This window comes from Oryx dammah, unplaced genomic scaffold (genome assembly GCF_014754425.2).
Source record: "Oryx dammah isolate SB20612 unplaced genomic scaffold, SCBI_Odam_1.1 HiC_scaffold_19, whole genome shotgun sequence".
NCBI classification, from domain to species: Eukaryota; Metazoa; Chordata; class Mammalia; order Artiodactyla; family Bovidae; genus Oryx; species Oryx dammah.
This window is the reverse complement of record NW_024070203.1, coordinates 84,032,534-84,049,904: the sequence shown is the minus strand read 5'-3', so window position 1 is coordinate 84,049,904 and position 17,371 is coordinate 84,032,534. Positions and strand designations below refer to the sequence as shown.

Below are 17,371 nucleotides of genomic sequence, written 5' to 3'. Positions count from 1 at the left end.
CTTCACCTGCAATGTGATTAAAAATGATTGTCTCAGAGTTGTAGCCACCACATGAAATGAGAAATCCAAAGCTTTTAGAGGTTTAGTGTTATTTTTTTTTTCAAAATCACAGAATTATGGAGCCAGAAATTAAATGTGGCCCTCTGACTTCCAAGCCTTTTCTACTAGCATAGAAGTGAAGTGAAGTGAAGTCGCTCAGTCGTGTCCGACTCTTTGCGACCCCATGGACTGTAGCCTACCAGGCTCCTCCCTCCGTGGGATTCTCCAGGCAAGAGTACTGGAGTGGGTTGCTATTTCCTTCTCCAGGGGATCTTCCCAACCCAGGGATCGAACCCGGGTCTCCCGCATTCCAGGCAGACACTTTAACCTCTGACCCACCAGGGAAGTCTACTGGCATAGTCTACTTTAAAATCCTTGAGAAATGTCACTGAAGACTAGGGTAGTACTATATTAAAAATCAGTTTCTCAAGACATGCAAAAAGAAAGAAAACAGTTACTTTAGAAGATCACTCATATCTAGGTTATTTCATCCTATCTACTATCTATAGCTACTGCTTAATATACCAGATTTTATAATGCTAAATACCAATGTCAAGTTCATATATTCTTCTGGATAGTAGATATAAAGGTACAAAGATTATAGATACTAAAGAGATAGCACTGTTAGCCAAATATAAAGACTTAATTCTCAATTTCTCTAAGATATTTATCTTCAGAATTTAGTGACCTATAAAATATTCTTATAATGCATAACAACCCTAACATGTTTATATGAAAGTGATAATGTTTTAATGATGGTAACAACTGTGCCTCACAGTATCACTAACTTGAACAGAGCAGGACAAATTCTGTCCCAAAGATGGTAATAAAATGTTCTTCTAAAAAACACGAAACAAAGTCCTTAAATATCTTAGCTATAAGATGCCAATAAAATTGAATTCATATCTAGTTTAATTAAACAATGGAAGTCAGGAGGTAAAGGGTAGAAAACTTCCCTTTGTCCCTCTTTTCCTGAGAAACTTTCAAAGGTTGAAAATCAATTCCTTTTGTCCCCTTGTTATTCATCTGCTACACATTAAATAGAAACTCTGGGTATCGAGTAATTCCCATAGGGTCTTTCATCTACAGAGAAGCCTGGTACAAATTAAATTCTTACTCTCCTTCATGAATTATAGATATGTGTTGTAGTGGACCGTTGATTTATCAGCATATGCTTTTGCTAGTTCAGCGTGGTGTGACAAGCTAACTGCAGTCCTTCTCTAAGGTTACTTTGGGTTGGAGATTGGGGTGCTGTATTAATTAATATACAGCATTATCATGTTGCTCTGACTTTACAGTCTCTGTTTAAAAGGCATCCTGTTAGACACTGTGTTTTAGTTACCTCCGCGATCCTTCAGCCATTTAGGTTACCTGTGTATGTGTGTTCTAATATACTGTAATAACACTAAAACGTGTAACATCGCATCTGCCAGTGATGTGATGCTTATGAAATGACCATCTTAATGGTTATTACAAATAACGTGCAAGAACAGACCGTGAGGAAGATCTCTTAGGAATTCTTAATTGATGCAAAAGTTGGTTTAGTATCGGACTTCAGAACCAATAGTTAAGGAAAAACTTTGATCCCTGCCTGCAATATATCTTCAGACGACACAGCTTAGACAGGGTCTCTGTCCTAAATCCTGTTATATACTAACCCACACACCCACACACATACACACCCAGAGCACAGTTCTCAATCTCTAGTGCTAGGAAGTTCGAAGATTTTCACTTGAATTTGTTCCCCACCAACTATGCTAAAAACCTTTTTGCGGCAGGTTTTCTTTTAGGTCTTTAACAAACACAACAGTTGGTCGGCTCTCGGTCGATTTCTCAAGCGCCAGGCCTCCCCGAACCACTCGTTTCCCCTCAGACACGAGTCAGTCTCTGGCCCAACATGCACCTCGGCTCGTCCCCTCCCGCCATCGCGAGACCCACCCTCGGAGCGGAAGCCTCTCCCGGAGCCGCCCCCGGCGGGCCTCACCTCGCTGGAGTCCTCCTGCTGGTTGATGACGGCGAGCGCGTCCTCCGCCGCCTGCCGCTTGGCCTCGGCCACCGTGCGCTCCATCTTGGCGCGCTCCGACGTGATCATGTCGTGCGCCTTACGCTCGGCCTCGGACACGGCCTTCTGCAGCTCGGTCATGGCCTGCCGCTTCACCTCGTTGACCGCCTCCTCTGCGGGCCGGGCAGGGGGGACCGGACAAGAGAACAAGCTCTGTTAGCGTGCGGCGCGGGCTCCGGACCCGTCACCACAGAACGCTAGATGACACGCGTGACTCCCGGCCCCGGACTGGGCGGGTCTTCCAGATGTCTAAAGACTCATGTTCTGGAAATTTAGGAAAGGCAAAGGGTGAAGCCTTGTTCCTTTAATTTACGCTCCTGGGAATACCGTTTATATTTCTGTAGCCTCACAATAACTTGACTACCAACTAGTGCTCCATACAGGATCCTGAGATCAGACTTAGTAGTCAGAAGACAAAAATCACCACAAGAAATCTGTCTATATAAACTGAGACCCACGAAGAGGAAGGTGTTTTGCCACAATGAAATATGAACACAGGGAGTCCATGGGTAATGCTTTCAGGAAAAGAGAAGGGAATAGATTTTACAGGCACATATATATATGCGACACTTGTTTTGCTGGTAAAAGATACAGTAATGAAAAGGTGTGTCATAGCAATGCAGACCTTTGAAAGAAAATCTAAGATGAAACATAAGAAAGATCCAGCTTTTCTTTTTCCTGTCATTTCCTGAGTGATGTGAATATATAGGGATTAAAAAAAAATCATTTTCTCATTTCCAAATTTTTCAGTTGTAGTCCATCTACTGAATCAAATATAAGCAGTTTTGCATAACCAATTGTTGCATTAGACAAATATAATTGAATCATACTGCAGGCCAAAACAATCAGGCCTGACTACAAACCTGCAAGGTGTCAAATTAGCTCTTTATTTTTGGCTGTGGAAAGGGTGCAAAGATTTGACTAATGTACAACATAAGATTGACAACTAAAACAAGTAATTTCCATTTTAAAAAATTAACTGTTCTAATTAACAGGGAAAATATCCTCCCCCTGAATTAGTTTATCTAATTTTCATCTTTATTCAAAGCAAAATGACAATGATTAATTGAAAATTTAATAAGCAGTAATTATTAACTTGGCAAATCTCGTACCAATTAACACTCTATTAAAACTAATTATGACATGTTTCATTCAAGTGTTTGCACTTAATTGTTTCACTCACTTAAAAAGCACCTTAATTAAATGTTCTGTTTAATTAAAAACACAGATTCCTAATAAAAATGTTATACTGTAGATTAAAAATGTTGAGATACAAATACTCCTATAGTTCTTAAAATTTCTATGTTTTATTTCACACCTCCATAGTTCATGACTTGAGGATCAGGAGAAGCCCTCCACTATTAATTAGTACTCATGACTTTCGTAGCCTCCACCATTTTTTATAGGATTATTTCTGAAGCTCACTCATTTGTAATTACTGTCTGCTAGATTTTATAAACTAAATTAAAAGGGAAAGATCCAGACAGGAAATATTAACTGAAATATGTTCAGCATTTTTTGGTTGCTTTAAGATATGCATTTAAAATTTGGATGGAAGCAGAGCACTGCACAGAGCTGGCAGCACCTTCTTCACCAGGAGGTGAAATGATACCTTTATTATCCTATCATAAAGACTTGGGGCACTAGGGAAGCACTGCCCTTCTAACTGTATAGTCAGGGCCTAATTTGGTTTGAATATTCAAGGTGAATTAAAATTCTATCTAAGTGGTAATACAGGACAATAATTTTTGCTTACGATCAAAGCTGTAGCTTGACTAATTGTATATGCAAATCAGGCAATTTATATTTAAATTATGCATTCCTATTCTAATCCCACAGGCATATACAGATCAGCAAAGAGAATTGGTAGGACATTTACAAGGTGCTTGACTATTTATTACCAACAGCAAACACTCATTGATTGTTTGAAAAATATACTGAAGAAAACAGTTGGAATTTAAAAACTATATTTATGGTAGCCTTTCTCCAAGTTTATAAAGACCTTTTAAACTTCAGAGTGTATTTTACTACCTTTGCTATTGCTTGTAAAAATACTACTTTTAGGGGAAAAGTGATATGGCCTTCAATTATTTGTTAGGATTCCAAATATTTAATATGTATCTTGTTATTAATTGTATTATTAGGGTCACACGCAAACTCTGAATAGGGTCTATAGGTTAAATAATTATATTGTTTTAATATTAATATCCTGATTGTGGTAACCATACTGTGGTTATATAAGAGAATATCCTTGTTCTTATTAGGAAATACACACTAAAACGTTTAGGGTAAGATTATCACGTCTGCAATTTACTCTGAAGTTGTTGGGGAAAATATATATAATGCATAAACAGAAAAAGAGCGAAGGAAAGATGGAAACAGAAAGAGAAGACATCAAAGCAAACATGGTGAAATAGGGAAAACTGGGAGAAAGGTATATGAGATTGCTTATACTATTTTCTGCAACTTTTTCTGCAAGTTTGAAATCATTTAAAAATAAAATGGTACAAAATATTACATGGTGTACTTTCAAGCACAGGATATAATTTTGAAATTATAATTTTCTCAGAAAGACACCTGGGTTACATTCCATTGAATTTTAGATATTTGATATTAGCATTTGATATTGTTCAAATGCTTTAAACTTGATTTTATTTACCTATATTTGTCACAAAGGTAATGTATAATAGTTTCATTGAAAAGACATACTTTTGTCAAAAAAAAATTACCATTAGTAAATTTTAGAATCTTGGGGAAAAAACTTTCAAATTTTAACAGGCTGAATGTAGATAGATGTCACATTCTGCCTTTGGTGTTTTGCTCATATTGGATGCCTTGATACTTTGAACACTAGAAATGCTTTTTAAGAAGCCTGTAAAGATAAATATGATAAGCACTTATTTGAGACTTCCAGATGAAACTGTCATCTGTCGTTCAAAGATTCAATATACTCCTTAAAATTTAGCAGCTATCCATAGAAAACTGTTCCCAAACTGTTTTTATGCAGCAGATTAGGGATATTACTGTGATAAAAATACAAATTTAATGAACATTACTTCCAGGTCAGGTTTTAGACTGAAGACCTAATATAGATGGATAGGCACATTTTATAAATATTCCAAACATTAGTTTGCTAAGATTTAACCCTTCTTAGAAAATGCATGGACATTACATAAACAAGTATTGCTCTTTCTCTCTTTTCAGAGTACCCAAAATGCAATGTATACCTAGAACTGGTTTCAGAAATCCACGAAACAGACAGTGAAGAAAAATTAATAGGGGACTCAATAGATTACATTATGTCAAGTTAAAAAAATAACTGATTAAGCACAAAGTACACAGTGCTGTTTTGAATCTGCTTCCAATTGCTTACCACTTATGGTAGGATTTCCTTTTTGCATAGCTATTCAAGTTGACTTTCCAACAAAGGTAGTATATTCAGAAAAATCTGCTCTCACTTAATAGCAGTCAAACAAAGACTTGAGCAGATAATAGCACAGAAGGAATTTGGATTACACGAGACTTCACTGTCAATTTTTCTTTATGAACTATCAAGATTTACCTCAAATACACATAAATAAGGGAAATACAGAGACTCTCTCCCTCAACACAAAAATTCATCTTTCTGCTATCCAAAATGGCAATTCTTTGTACCTTTTATTGGAATAAGTTGCACTGACAACTCAAAATTGGAGAAGAAAAATGGTCAGAAGGAAGGCATAGCAATTCTTTCTCCAGATTATGTGGCACTCAGCATATTTTAACAGCCTAGGAGTATTCCATAACTGTTATCCTGGTAGGAAATCTTCTTAGGGGCGATGTGGTAAATCTGGTAAGACTATACCGGCTATAGACACACACATACACACACACACACACCACACACACACACACCACACACACACACACCACACACACACACCCCACCCCCCCCCACACACACACCCCACACCCCACATAAACCTAAACCTTTAGGCTGAATGGCTCTATCTGATTTGTATACTAGACATGTAAGAGATCTTTCTCTCTGGTTCTGAATCTAAAGCTGCTAAGCCTAGAATACTATCAGATTTTGAAACACCTTATCACCCTTACAAAAGAGTTATTAGAAAATTAAAAAAAAAACCCACAAAACTCAAATAAGACTCAAGGGACCAGAGTCACCAAGTTGCACAGAACTACAGACCTAGCTGGGTCAAATCAAAACCCAAACTGAAATCTTCTGTAGGAAAAAAACCCTTTTCCCCTTGATTGGGGGTTCACTGCCCCACACCTGTCTGATGGTTTGTAGAAACAGCATTTTCCAGTTTCTCAGCTCAGACAAACCATTTTAACAGTTGGAGTTGTTGAATCACTAAGTCATGTTCGACTACTTTGCAACCCAGGGACTATAGCCCGCCAGGTTCCTCTGTCCATGGGATTTGCGAGGCAAGAATACTGGAGTCAGTTGCCATTTCATGCTCCAGGACATCTTCCCAACCCACAGATTGAACCCACGTCTCCTGTATTAGCAGGTGGATTCTTGACCACTGAGCCATCAGGGAAACACTGACAGTTGGAGTTATAGAAATTCAAAGCCACCTTATATGTTTCCAATGTCATTTTAAAGTCATGAAATAGGTTTATAATTTATCTTAGTTTTTTTTTTTTTTTTTTTAAATAAGGTTTTGGCTCAACTTACTGGTATTCCACCAAGATTCTGCCAAATTTGATTTCTTTAAGCCCAGTAAGTCAATGAGTCATCAGAAACTTTAATCTACTTTAAAATGTTATCGCTTAATGAAAATTAGATAGTATACATGAAAGGAAAACAGAAATTTAGCAACTTTGTCATTTATTTTAGCTTTAGTCATTGAATATTAGCACAAATGATCAATTTTAAAAAACGTTGGTAACCGTAACATTTCTGAGTGCCTCAACCAGTTGCTGTGATATTTTTTAAAAGAATTCAAAAGGTAGATGTCAATTATAGCTAGCTCAATTTTAAAAAAAATTAGAAGATAAGGCTAAAGTAAAATACCAGACTTTATTTTCAGGAAGAAAAAAGTGCATGCAAGCTAAAACCTCAGCCTTCCAGCCTGAAATCATTACAGCCCCTGAAAAATAGGGTTTATAACAGAGGTATCACCAGACCCTCATTACAGTAGCACTAGCAGATGCTATATAATAAAAACTATTCTGTGCTCTAATCAGGCCTGGTTTAAGAATATTCATCAGGATTTTTAAATTTTGTGTGTGGGGGGGTTTATTTTGTTGTTGCTGTTCTTGTAAGTCCTTTCTTGTCATTCCTCACATCACTGCATTAACAACTGCACACAGCTGCCAGAACACTAAACTCATGTTTTTAAACAATTCTTACCAGCTTTCTTCCAGATCTCCTCTGGCACATATCCAGAAGCAGGCCTGTGAAGGAACTCCCGATGTGCATCTACGAGGAGGATAGAAACCGGTGGAGAGGGGAGGAGAGCACCGTAAGCACCGTTATGTCATCACACAGGGAGAGCAAGCAACGCCCACTATCTCGGCTTCTCTACAGAAACACAGTTTTTTAAACACTTTCACTCCAAAACATAAAAATAGGAAAACCAGCCATCAGAGCTCAAGGAAAATACGTCACTGGTGTAAATGCTTATATACTCAAAACCAAAACAACTCTAAACATTTCATTATGTGTGTTAGTCTCTCAGACTCTTTGTGACCCCATGGACTCTAGCCCGCTAGGCTCCTGTGTCCATGGAATTCTCCAGGCAAGAATACTGGAAACACTATTCCAGGGTTGCCATTCCCTTTTCCAGGGAATCTTCCTGACCCAGGGATCAAACCCAGGTCTTCTGCATTGCAGGCAGATTCTTTACCATCTGAGCCCCCAGGGAAGCCCAAATTTTTCATTATACAATATGTTATACAACACTGTTCCCAGCACTCCCTAAGTATGGGAATTTCTATGAACATATTTTATTAAAGAAAGCAAATTATATTTGGCAATTTTCTCTTTTTTTATGTCAAATTGAGAGTAGAAAGTCAAATTATATTGGGGTAACATAATTTTCACACAGCTATGGTTCTACCACCTTTCAATACATAGTGAGCCTGACTCCATGGCTAACCAGTTCTCACACTTAATTACTTTAAAAAATCTTGCTGAGCATTAAAAATTCTCACAACAATTGGATTATATGGATTTGACATGGATGGGAGCAAGAAAGAATCATTCGAATGGATTCACAGAGAGCCAGTTGACCAACTGTAACTAGTGCAGGACATGCTTCCGGGGCAGGGGGGTGGGGGGAGTGCGTGGGGGTGGATATGAAGTTCCACTGTAAGTGAAATGTGCTTTTACGCTGCACAAATTTTAAAAGTTTGAGAAAACAGATCACAATAAACATGATATAGGAATGCTAACCTCCAAATAACATGTTCATGAAAATGACATGATACTTATTTTCATGTTTTTATACATGCTTAAAAATAAAGTGTATACAGTCTTCCATAGCTAAAATATGCTCTAAACCTCTTCCATACTGGATTTTTCAAACAAAATTCTATATATTTAGAAGTTTGGAGGAAGAAAAAATATCATTTTAACTTTTATAAATTGAATAATCTTTCAACTAATGATAAATTTCAAATAACTGAAGTTTTCTTTACATGTATAAGAAATGTTAAGTAGCAGACTTTTTAAAGAATACTTTATCTAATGTATGTTGATGGTCAAAAGAAATTCAGCCCACTCTTCTATATTTTGCAGAGCTACAGAATAAGAAAACACAATCAAATTAGCTAAGTATATATCATTTTATATTTGAATGCCTTAGACACATTTGAATATTTTGAATCACTTGAGGGTACATAGATTATCAGTTGCCCAGAACATAAAATTTCCAGAACTATTCTGAATATTCAAAATTTTATAATTTACTGAAGGACATATGGAAACTCCCTGTACTATCTTTGCAATATTCTCAGAAGTCTAAAATTATTCCAAATATAAACAATTTTTTAAGTTTACATTATAATTAAATGACTGCTTGATAATTGAATGGACTGGAAATACCCACACATTCTCACGTGCACATTCATTTCTATACAGTAAATGACGAAAACTCAAATGTTTTTATTTAAGAAATTTGCATTTGTTAAAGACCTTGATAAATCTGTCTGATGCATGTACAACTCCAAAGAAATAAGACATGGGTAATTAGCTTTGTCAAGATTATCTTCCACACTATTTTAAAGAAAGTGAAGTCAAGTTCACACTTAGTCACATGACGCAGTGAAACAGAGATTTACTTAGACATTTATTTTCAGGAGAAATAAACCTTGGCTTAAGAATAATTTATTGGATACGAATAGATTTGTAAAGTCTGAAGATAAACAGAGGGGAAAAAAATGCCTTTTCCACAGTAGCAAAAAAATGGGGGGGTTGTATTTTTTTCATTATTGGGGTTAAGGGAAGAGTAATAACTTTATAAAATTATTTTTCTAAATGGCCAGTTTTTATTATAGGCAACAAGATGATGCTAAGTGATCCAAATACTAATTACCACCACTAGGCAGCACAGGAGAAGAGCTGGGTCTAAAGACCAGAGATGAGGGACCTTGGCTTTGCCCCACGACACCGGGACACTGGGCAGGTTAGCTTCTCCATGTCTCAGTTGCCACAGCTGTAAAGTGCCAGCGATACTGCCACATTTGAGACTGCCGCTATGAGGACTCAAGGAGGTACTTCCTACTGCGCATTTGGCATGGCACATCCTAAACTCTGATTAGATGTTAGTTGGGACTCTCTTCATTCTCATTATTTAGCAGGATGCCCAGTAAGAATGGATATACAGTCATCCTTTGGTATCGGAAGGGGGACCAAAAGCTGAGGATGTTCAGTCCCTTATATTGAATGGTATGGTGAATAGCAACACAGAGGTGCATATATCTTTTTGAATTGCAGTTTTATCTGGATATATGCCCAAGACTGAAACAGAAACAGACTCACAGACATAGACAACAGACTCGAGGGTGCCAAGGGGGAGGGTTGGTGGAGGAGGGGTGGATGGGGAGCTTGGGGCTAGCAGAGGCAAACAGAATGGAGAAACAGTAAGGTCTTACTTATAGCACAGGGAACTACCTTCAGTCATCTGTGCTAAACCATAAGGGAAAGAATTTTAAAAAGAGTGTGTGTGTGTGTGTGTGTGTGTGTGTTTGTGTGTGTGTGTGACTCTGATGTACTACAGAAATTAATACAACCTGTAAATCAACTATACTTAGATAAAAAAATGGTATTTGTATATAACCTACACACATCCTTTTCTATACTTTAAATCATTTCTAGATTACTTATAATTCATAATGCAATACAATGTAAATGTTTTGTTAAAAGTTGCCAGCACATGGCAAATTCAAGTTTTGCCTTTGGGAACTTTCTGAGATTTTTTTTTCCTCTGAAAATTTTTCATGAGTGGATCCATGGATATGGAACCTGTGTATATGGAGGGCTGACTGTATATTTATTTCCTTATTAAAAAAATTAAGGTGAAAAGATCACCTTAAAGTTTGTTGTTGTTGTTTTCCTCCAAGCACTTAAACAAAAGGGCACAAAACTTTAGATAAAACAGAAACACTGAATAGGCTTGGAGTAAGTAATGTACACCAGTAAACTTTTACTCCCTCAGTACATATCACCTAGGGACAGAAGTTATTTCTGTTGTTAGCAGTTTACTGTCTGAACCCTGATGGGAAGTCTTCAAACTTCTTAGATGATACTTTTATGAATTTTATTTAAACCTCACAAATAGCCCCCAAATTTTTTCAAAGATAGTTATTGTACTGGAGTTAACTGTGTACCCACCTTTCTGTGTGCTATACAGCTGGTATAGACCATTTACCACATCAGAAATTTGTGCTGTATTTCACCTTGTTGGCTTCATCTCCCTATAATTCTCAATGACACATGTCATATCCACATAGAGTCAAACTCCACCTGACCTAGAATCCTGATAGAAATATCAACTCCAATCAAGCAAAAGTTTTCTTAATCCTATCCTATTTTCTAAAAGAAAGTTTTTTTTTCAAAATAGCTGCAGAGTATAAAGGCAAATAATTTATATAACACACAACTATTTACATATGTATACATATTTTACAATATCCCCTCCGATTCTAAGCTGCTGTGTCCAAGCTAAGCACCAGGTATACTGACAGCAAGAATGAAGTGCTGTCAGTAGAGGTATTCCTCAGAATCTCTTTTAATATACTGATAAATACTACTGGAGTAGCTATAGAAACCAAATGAGTAATAAATTTAGTATTTTCTCTTCTGATTAAGTAGCAGCAAGAAGAGAACACATATGCAAAGTTAAATTTGAAAAAAACAAAACAAATCCTGATGTTGATCAGTATTACAAGAGACAACTCTCCCAAGACTTTCCTTAGATTTTTGGCAAATCGAGACAAACTTGTACAAGACATTCTAAGGTTCAGATTCTAAAGAAGTCAATTTTTAACCACCAAATATTGACCACCTATAAAACATCAGTTGCTATGAAATGGGTGGTTGTTCTAAAATATAGCAGTGAAAACAGAAGAGTCTGTACAGGATGATTTAAAATGTGAAATGTATACATGTGTAACTATTGAAAGATGGAAAAATCATAGAAAAGTCCTTCTAAATTAAGTTTGGCTTGCTTTGGGATGCAAATTGCTTGGGGATGAAAGAAGAGGAAGAGGGGAGCCTCCAGAAGATACATCTATGAAATGAGGAAACAAAGTTGAAGTGGAGGTAAGGTGAAAAGACAGAAAAAGCAATCTGGGATGTATTCAAGAGATGGAAGATGCACTACACTTAGGACAGATGGATACTAGAGAAAGCGAGGGCTGCCAACAATATACATGGAGGGAAGAGTTGACAGCCTTTGGAGAATCAGTGTGACCTCCTATGACCCAGGACAGCAATGCTCAAAGCTTGGCAGCATCTATGTTATGGCCATCATCCTGTGGTGGGCAGAATGAAGCAGTGATCATGAAAATATCTTACAAAAACCATCAAAAGAAAGGAAGGTTTAAATGAGTTCATCTTTAGAAATGCTACTTATTTTTTGTTTAAAAGGATAATAAATTCAGAAATCTCAGTGTTATGTTCAAAACCCCAACCCAACCTAGAAGCCAAGAACTACATTATGATGTTCATCTTTAACAATAAAAACATGTAATGCCATAGGAGGCAATCATCTTTTTTCCCCAAAGATGGATATATTTAACTACTAGTCACATATTTTTTAGCCCAATATACTAAATACAGTAGACTTTTTAAAATTTAGTATGCACTTCATGTTATAAACGCAGATGCACAGTTCTGAAATGAATTTCATGATGTAATTTAAAAGGAATCAATACAAGTACATAAAATCTAAACTTTTATATGCAGATATATTGTGAATAACTTGTGACTTTTATAATCTGACAGTTCAGAAGTTGAAAAATATATACCTTTGGATGTGAGTAAGCTATTTTTCTACAGTTATGAATTAGGGTCCTAAAGGTACAATAGATTTACTATATTTAAGACAGAATTACTGCTTGGAAATACTTTCAAAATGAAAAAAATACCTAAGAATGTACTATAACTTCAGAAACTTGGATGCCAAGCAAAAACACTAAGTTTATGTGCTTCTCGCTACTCTCTAAACTGAGGTTGCATGACAGAAATTATTTAGGTCACATCTACTATATGTCAGGCACTATCCCATGTTTTATAATTGTTAACTACTTTAATACAGAAACACCTATGAAATATGTATTGTTACCATCTCTATCAGATGAAGAAATTGAGGCACACAGTTACTTGCCAGAGGTCAACAAAACTAGTGAGAAGAACCAGGGATTCAGATCCAGACATCTGCTCAGACCCTGTGCCTTTAACTTTCATGCGAAATTCGTGAGCCTTTAGACAGTAATGAGAAACTCTACAATTCTGTGATAAAATTTGTCAGCCAAAGAAATTTTAATTTGTCTTCCAATCTGCTTTAGGCAGGAGGTAGTATTAATTCAACAAACGTCTGAATTTCTAAACTTTCTGTGAACAATCAAGTTGATTAATCGTTTCCTTTAAAACAAAAATCTTTCTGGCACGTATCTTCACAGCTAGAGATAAACCTTTAACAACATGTAACGATGGTGTTTTCTCCACTTCATATCCTCTCTTCACAATATTCAAACATTCAAAAAAAACACAGGAAAATGCATTCATACTTCAGAGTTTTAAGCTTCAGTCTCCAATACTGGTCTTAAATCCATCCCTGGATAATTCTTTTAACTTTCTCTAATGATACAGAAGACTTGCAAATCACAGAAAGAGGGCAGACAAATAACGGATAAGCTGTGGAGAGATTCTAGAATAGTCCAAAGGCAGTAAAAAGAAAGCAGTTGAAAGGAAATCAAATGTCAGGAGTGAACAGCATACTGCAAGAAAAAGGAAATGAGGGCAAAGAAGAGCAGAGCCACAGTGGCCTTGACAAGCACTGGGAGAGCCCCGGAATCACTGCGCAGCAGCCCCCACCCATCTCCGCGGAGAAAAGCAATTCTACTTCAGTGATGAAATCATCCATTCTGATTGCATTAACTTGCTCTTTGTGAAAAATGTATGCAGAACAAATCATACTTTGAAAATAGAGACAACTGCTTAAAAAAATAGTCTTCTAATTTTCTTAAGACTTGGATATTTGGAATTCTCCCTGGACATCAAGTGAGTTATAATAATAATGTAAAGAATGAAAGTCCATTATTTCAAGAAAAAGTATATTATTTCAAGGCAAAGTACATTATTTCAAAAGTTCTTCAGGGTAATTACCTATTTTTTTCCTTAAGGAGTATAGATAATATTGTGGACTTAGTGTGTTCAAGAGGCTACTCATTTAAAATAGTCTTTACTTAATATCTGGGGGAAACTCCCCAAATTCAATTAATAATAGATTAATCATATTGTCTTACTAATCTCTCACATTGACTTAATACTACAGATATATTTCAAAAGTGAGAATCAGAATGAATTTAACAAACACAAGTCATAGAAGTTACATTCTTCTCTGTACAATCACCAAATACAATTAAAATGCTACAAATGAATGTATGAATAATAGTGCCATTATTTCCAAGACAGAGATAGGACTATGGCAATATTTTGAACTAAAGATATCTTCTATAACATTATTCTGAAGGTCTCATTTGAAATCAGACAGCAACTTAAGAATTGAGAGAATCAAGCTAAAAGAAACACATACAAAATTAATATGGAATATGGAGCTCTTCATGTACGTAAAGATATAAGCACATCTGTATCTCTATTTGTACACACACACACACACCCTGCCACACACTTTTCAGAGGCATGAAATAAATTTATCAGCTAATATCTCCAATCCTTTAATTACACACACTAATACATTTGACTCCAAAGCCTAAGAGAAAACCTCAGAAAGCACTTAATGTAAAGGACCGTGTTCCATGATTACAAACTACTTGCCTTATTTATAGCCACAGCCCAGCACACAAGATAGATGGAACTTAAAGACTTCAGGAATCTATTAGCAAAAGACACCAGTGAAATAACTGCTGGATGCTAAAACCTGCATGTCGTATGACGCTTGACAGATTCTCTCTGACGCTGTGATAGGTTTCTTTGAAAGGCAATCTAGGGTTCAGTGTCCCTAAAGAACAGGACTGTTTGTTTAACAGAGTCTTCACAAAGAAATGAACTACTTGTAGTCTTTGAAAAATACAACCTATAAAAGCTTAAAACCAAAGCAATCTCTTTTACCAAAAATAGGAATTCATTAAGCATCATTAAAAGCAATGTGATTTGTGTATGCTTAAGAAGAAAGTTTTAAAACCAAGTTTACTCTTTTGATTATGTAAACCTGCCTTCTCAGAGAATGATGTATGCCTGCATCACTAGAAGGCTTGACTATATGTGACTATATGGTAATGGTCCTATGTGCAGTGTGCTGAATAAATAACTCACATAGGTCTGAAACACTATCCATTTCCGAAATTTTTCTTTTACAATGGACAGCAGATAATATTGTCACTGCAGGGGACTGAACTGAGTGGCCTGCTGGTACGACCACTAGCTGTCTCCTTGCCTATCTCTTCCACTAGCTCAAAAATTCCTCAAAGGACAGAATTAAGAAACTTTTTCCTTTATTGCAGTACCCAGCAGTACTGTGTACCATGCCTGGTACACAGTAAGCCAGGCACAAAAAATAAGCACTGACTTGATGAATTGCTTCAACAGAGCCAGGTAAAATGGATATTTTAAAGTTTTGTTTAAGGCTCTCAATTTTTGCCTAGATTGAATGATTATAAATATCCTCTTTATATTACTAATTTTGGTTGACAGTACAGAAGTAAAAAATAAGATGCTTATTCTAGTTTTATTTGGACCAATGTTGATTCAAATTAAACTTAAACCTATTTTCATTGCTTGCCTTAACATAACCTAAGAAATGACACTTTTATTTTTAAAATATACTGCAGAACGTTTGTTAGGTTAATTAAGTGACTTGGAATCCTCCTGTATTTAATACTTATGGCTACAGACACTCATCGTTCAGGGATGAGCAAGAATCCACAAACCTAAATACAAAGGAAATTTTATTGACTAAGAATCATTTTAATTAAAAAAAAAGATAATGTGATCAACAGTCAGATAATATACTTCAAATTTTAAATTTCTGATAATCAGCCATGGTTGATAATGAGAGGCCAAAGTCACGAGCTTAATCTGCACATATGTAATTAGTTTTGTTTTTACAGCAGACTGTACCTTAACCTAAGCTAGGTAACAGGTGTGGGACTAAACACTTAAGAAAATGAGATGAGAAAATAAGGATCAACACAAATCCACCTTAATTAAGTTGACTCAGACTGTATATACAAGTAATGGTCAGCAATGTAAATGACAGTAGCTTATAATTAAATTAGGAAAAAGTCTACAGGTCACTCAAAAATTATTTTAGCTTCAAAGTTTCTTTCCAAATACTTAGAATTACATTCTATTTATAACCCCAGCAATTCTCAAATAACAGTACTAACTATAGCTACATGTTAGCATTAACCTTCTAAAGCATGGCTACATTAATAGTCCTATAAGTTACTAGAATTAATAAAATCATGATTAAGCAATCATTAAGATCATGGAAGAGCCATATCTTTATCACTAATTTTCCAGTGTCGGTGGGCAAATGACAAAGCCCTTAGGTCTCTTCCTGGGTTGGTTTTGAGATAAAGTGCTCTCAAACATTGAAGTACAGCACAAATCCCAAGACAGAGTGCTAGAGACTCCAAACCCACTCCCAGAGATTTTGTTTTTGTAGGTTGGAGACAGGGTCCAAAGAGCTGTATTAGGAAGGAGCACACATTTTAGTGATGTACGTGAAATTCTGGTCCAGCTTGGAAGTTTGCTCATCAGCCCAGCACATTAACCTACAAAAGGAGTTTAATTTTTGTGACTGACCCTTTCTATACCAATCTGCCTAACAGACAAGACGTATTTGAGGATATAAAGTATTTATTGTTCTACAATTCTCTGTAGCGCCTTTATTTTTGCCGAGACAAATTAAAAATAAAAGCAGTATTAATAGCATAAGATAGATCTGTTCAGTATGTCCATCTGAAGAAAAGATACCTAACGCCACTGGGTCTGGATTGACAGGACTCTGCTGCCTGGAGTGGCTGCTGCTACTGCTGCCGCCCTTTTTTAAGTCCTCAGCGTCGCTGTACCGCCGGATCCAGTAATTCAGCTCCTCCCGGTCTGCTTCCTGACATCGCCTTAGTACTGTGAGAGATCGTCTTGTTTTTTCTACCATGTCCATTATACAGTTTAACAGCTGGGGGAGAGACGGGCAGGAGGAGAAAGGAAATACGGATCAATCACCACAACTCTAAAGACCTTGGTGGGTAGCCAAACAAACTACTTTAGGACAACGAAGAATGCTACTTTACTCTGAAGGCCTCTGATATTTTCAAAGGTTAGATTGGAAACAGACCCAATAGATGAGTAGGTTCAATAGTAATGAGAATAAAATGCGGGAGGCATGACAGGGAGATTTTAGCTGAAGTTAACCCATACTTCCAAATACTAATCCCATTACTGGATAAACCAAATGACTCTCCCCAAACAGTAGCACTCATTCATCGATACGGCTCTAGGAATTCCTTTCAATGATCCAAACATTTCTCTCATATAAGTGGTTTCAATACTGGGTTTTTTTAAAATAAATT

At 36.4% G+C, this 17,371-nt stretch overlaps 1 protein-coding gene across 5 annotated transcripts in view; it reads right to left on the bottom strand.

The window, feature by feature from the left end:
• RUNX1T1 (RUNX1 partner transcriptional co-repressor 1) overlaps window positions 1-17,371 on the bottom strand; it is a 152,918-nt gene that overhangs the window by 16,138 nt on the left and 119,409 nt on the right. For all 5 annotated transcript variants that reach the window (XM_040261099.1, XM_040261097.1, XM_040261101.1 and 2 more), the window contains 3 exons: window positions 16,776-16,977; window positions 7,461-7,529; window positions 2,024-2,214 (listed from right to left, as the gene is read on the bottom strand). In XM_040261099.1, coding sequence (XP_040117033.1) covers window positions 2,024-2,214; window positions 7,461-7,529; window positions 16,776-16,977 — 462 coding nt within the window. The remainder of the gene's footprint in view (window positions 1-2,023; window positions 2,215-7,460; window positions 7,530-16,775; window positions 16,978-17,371) is intronic.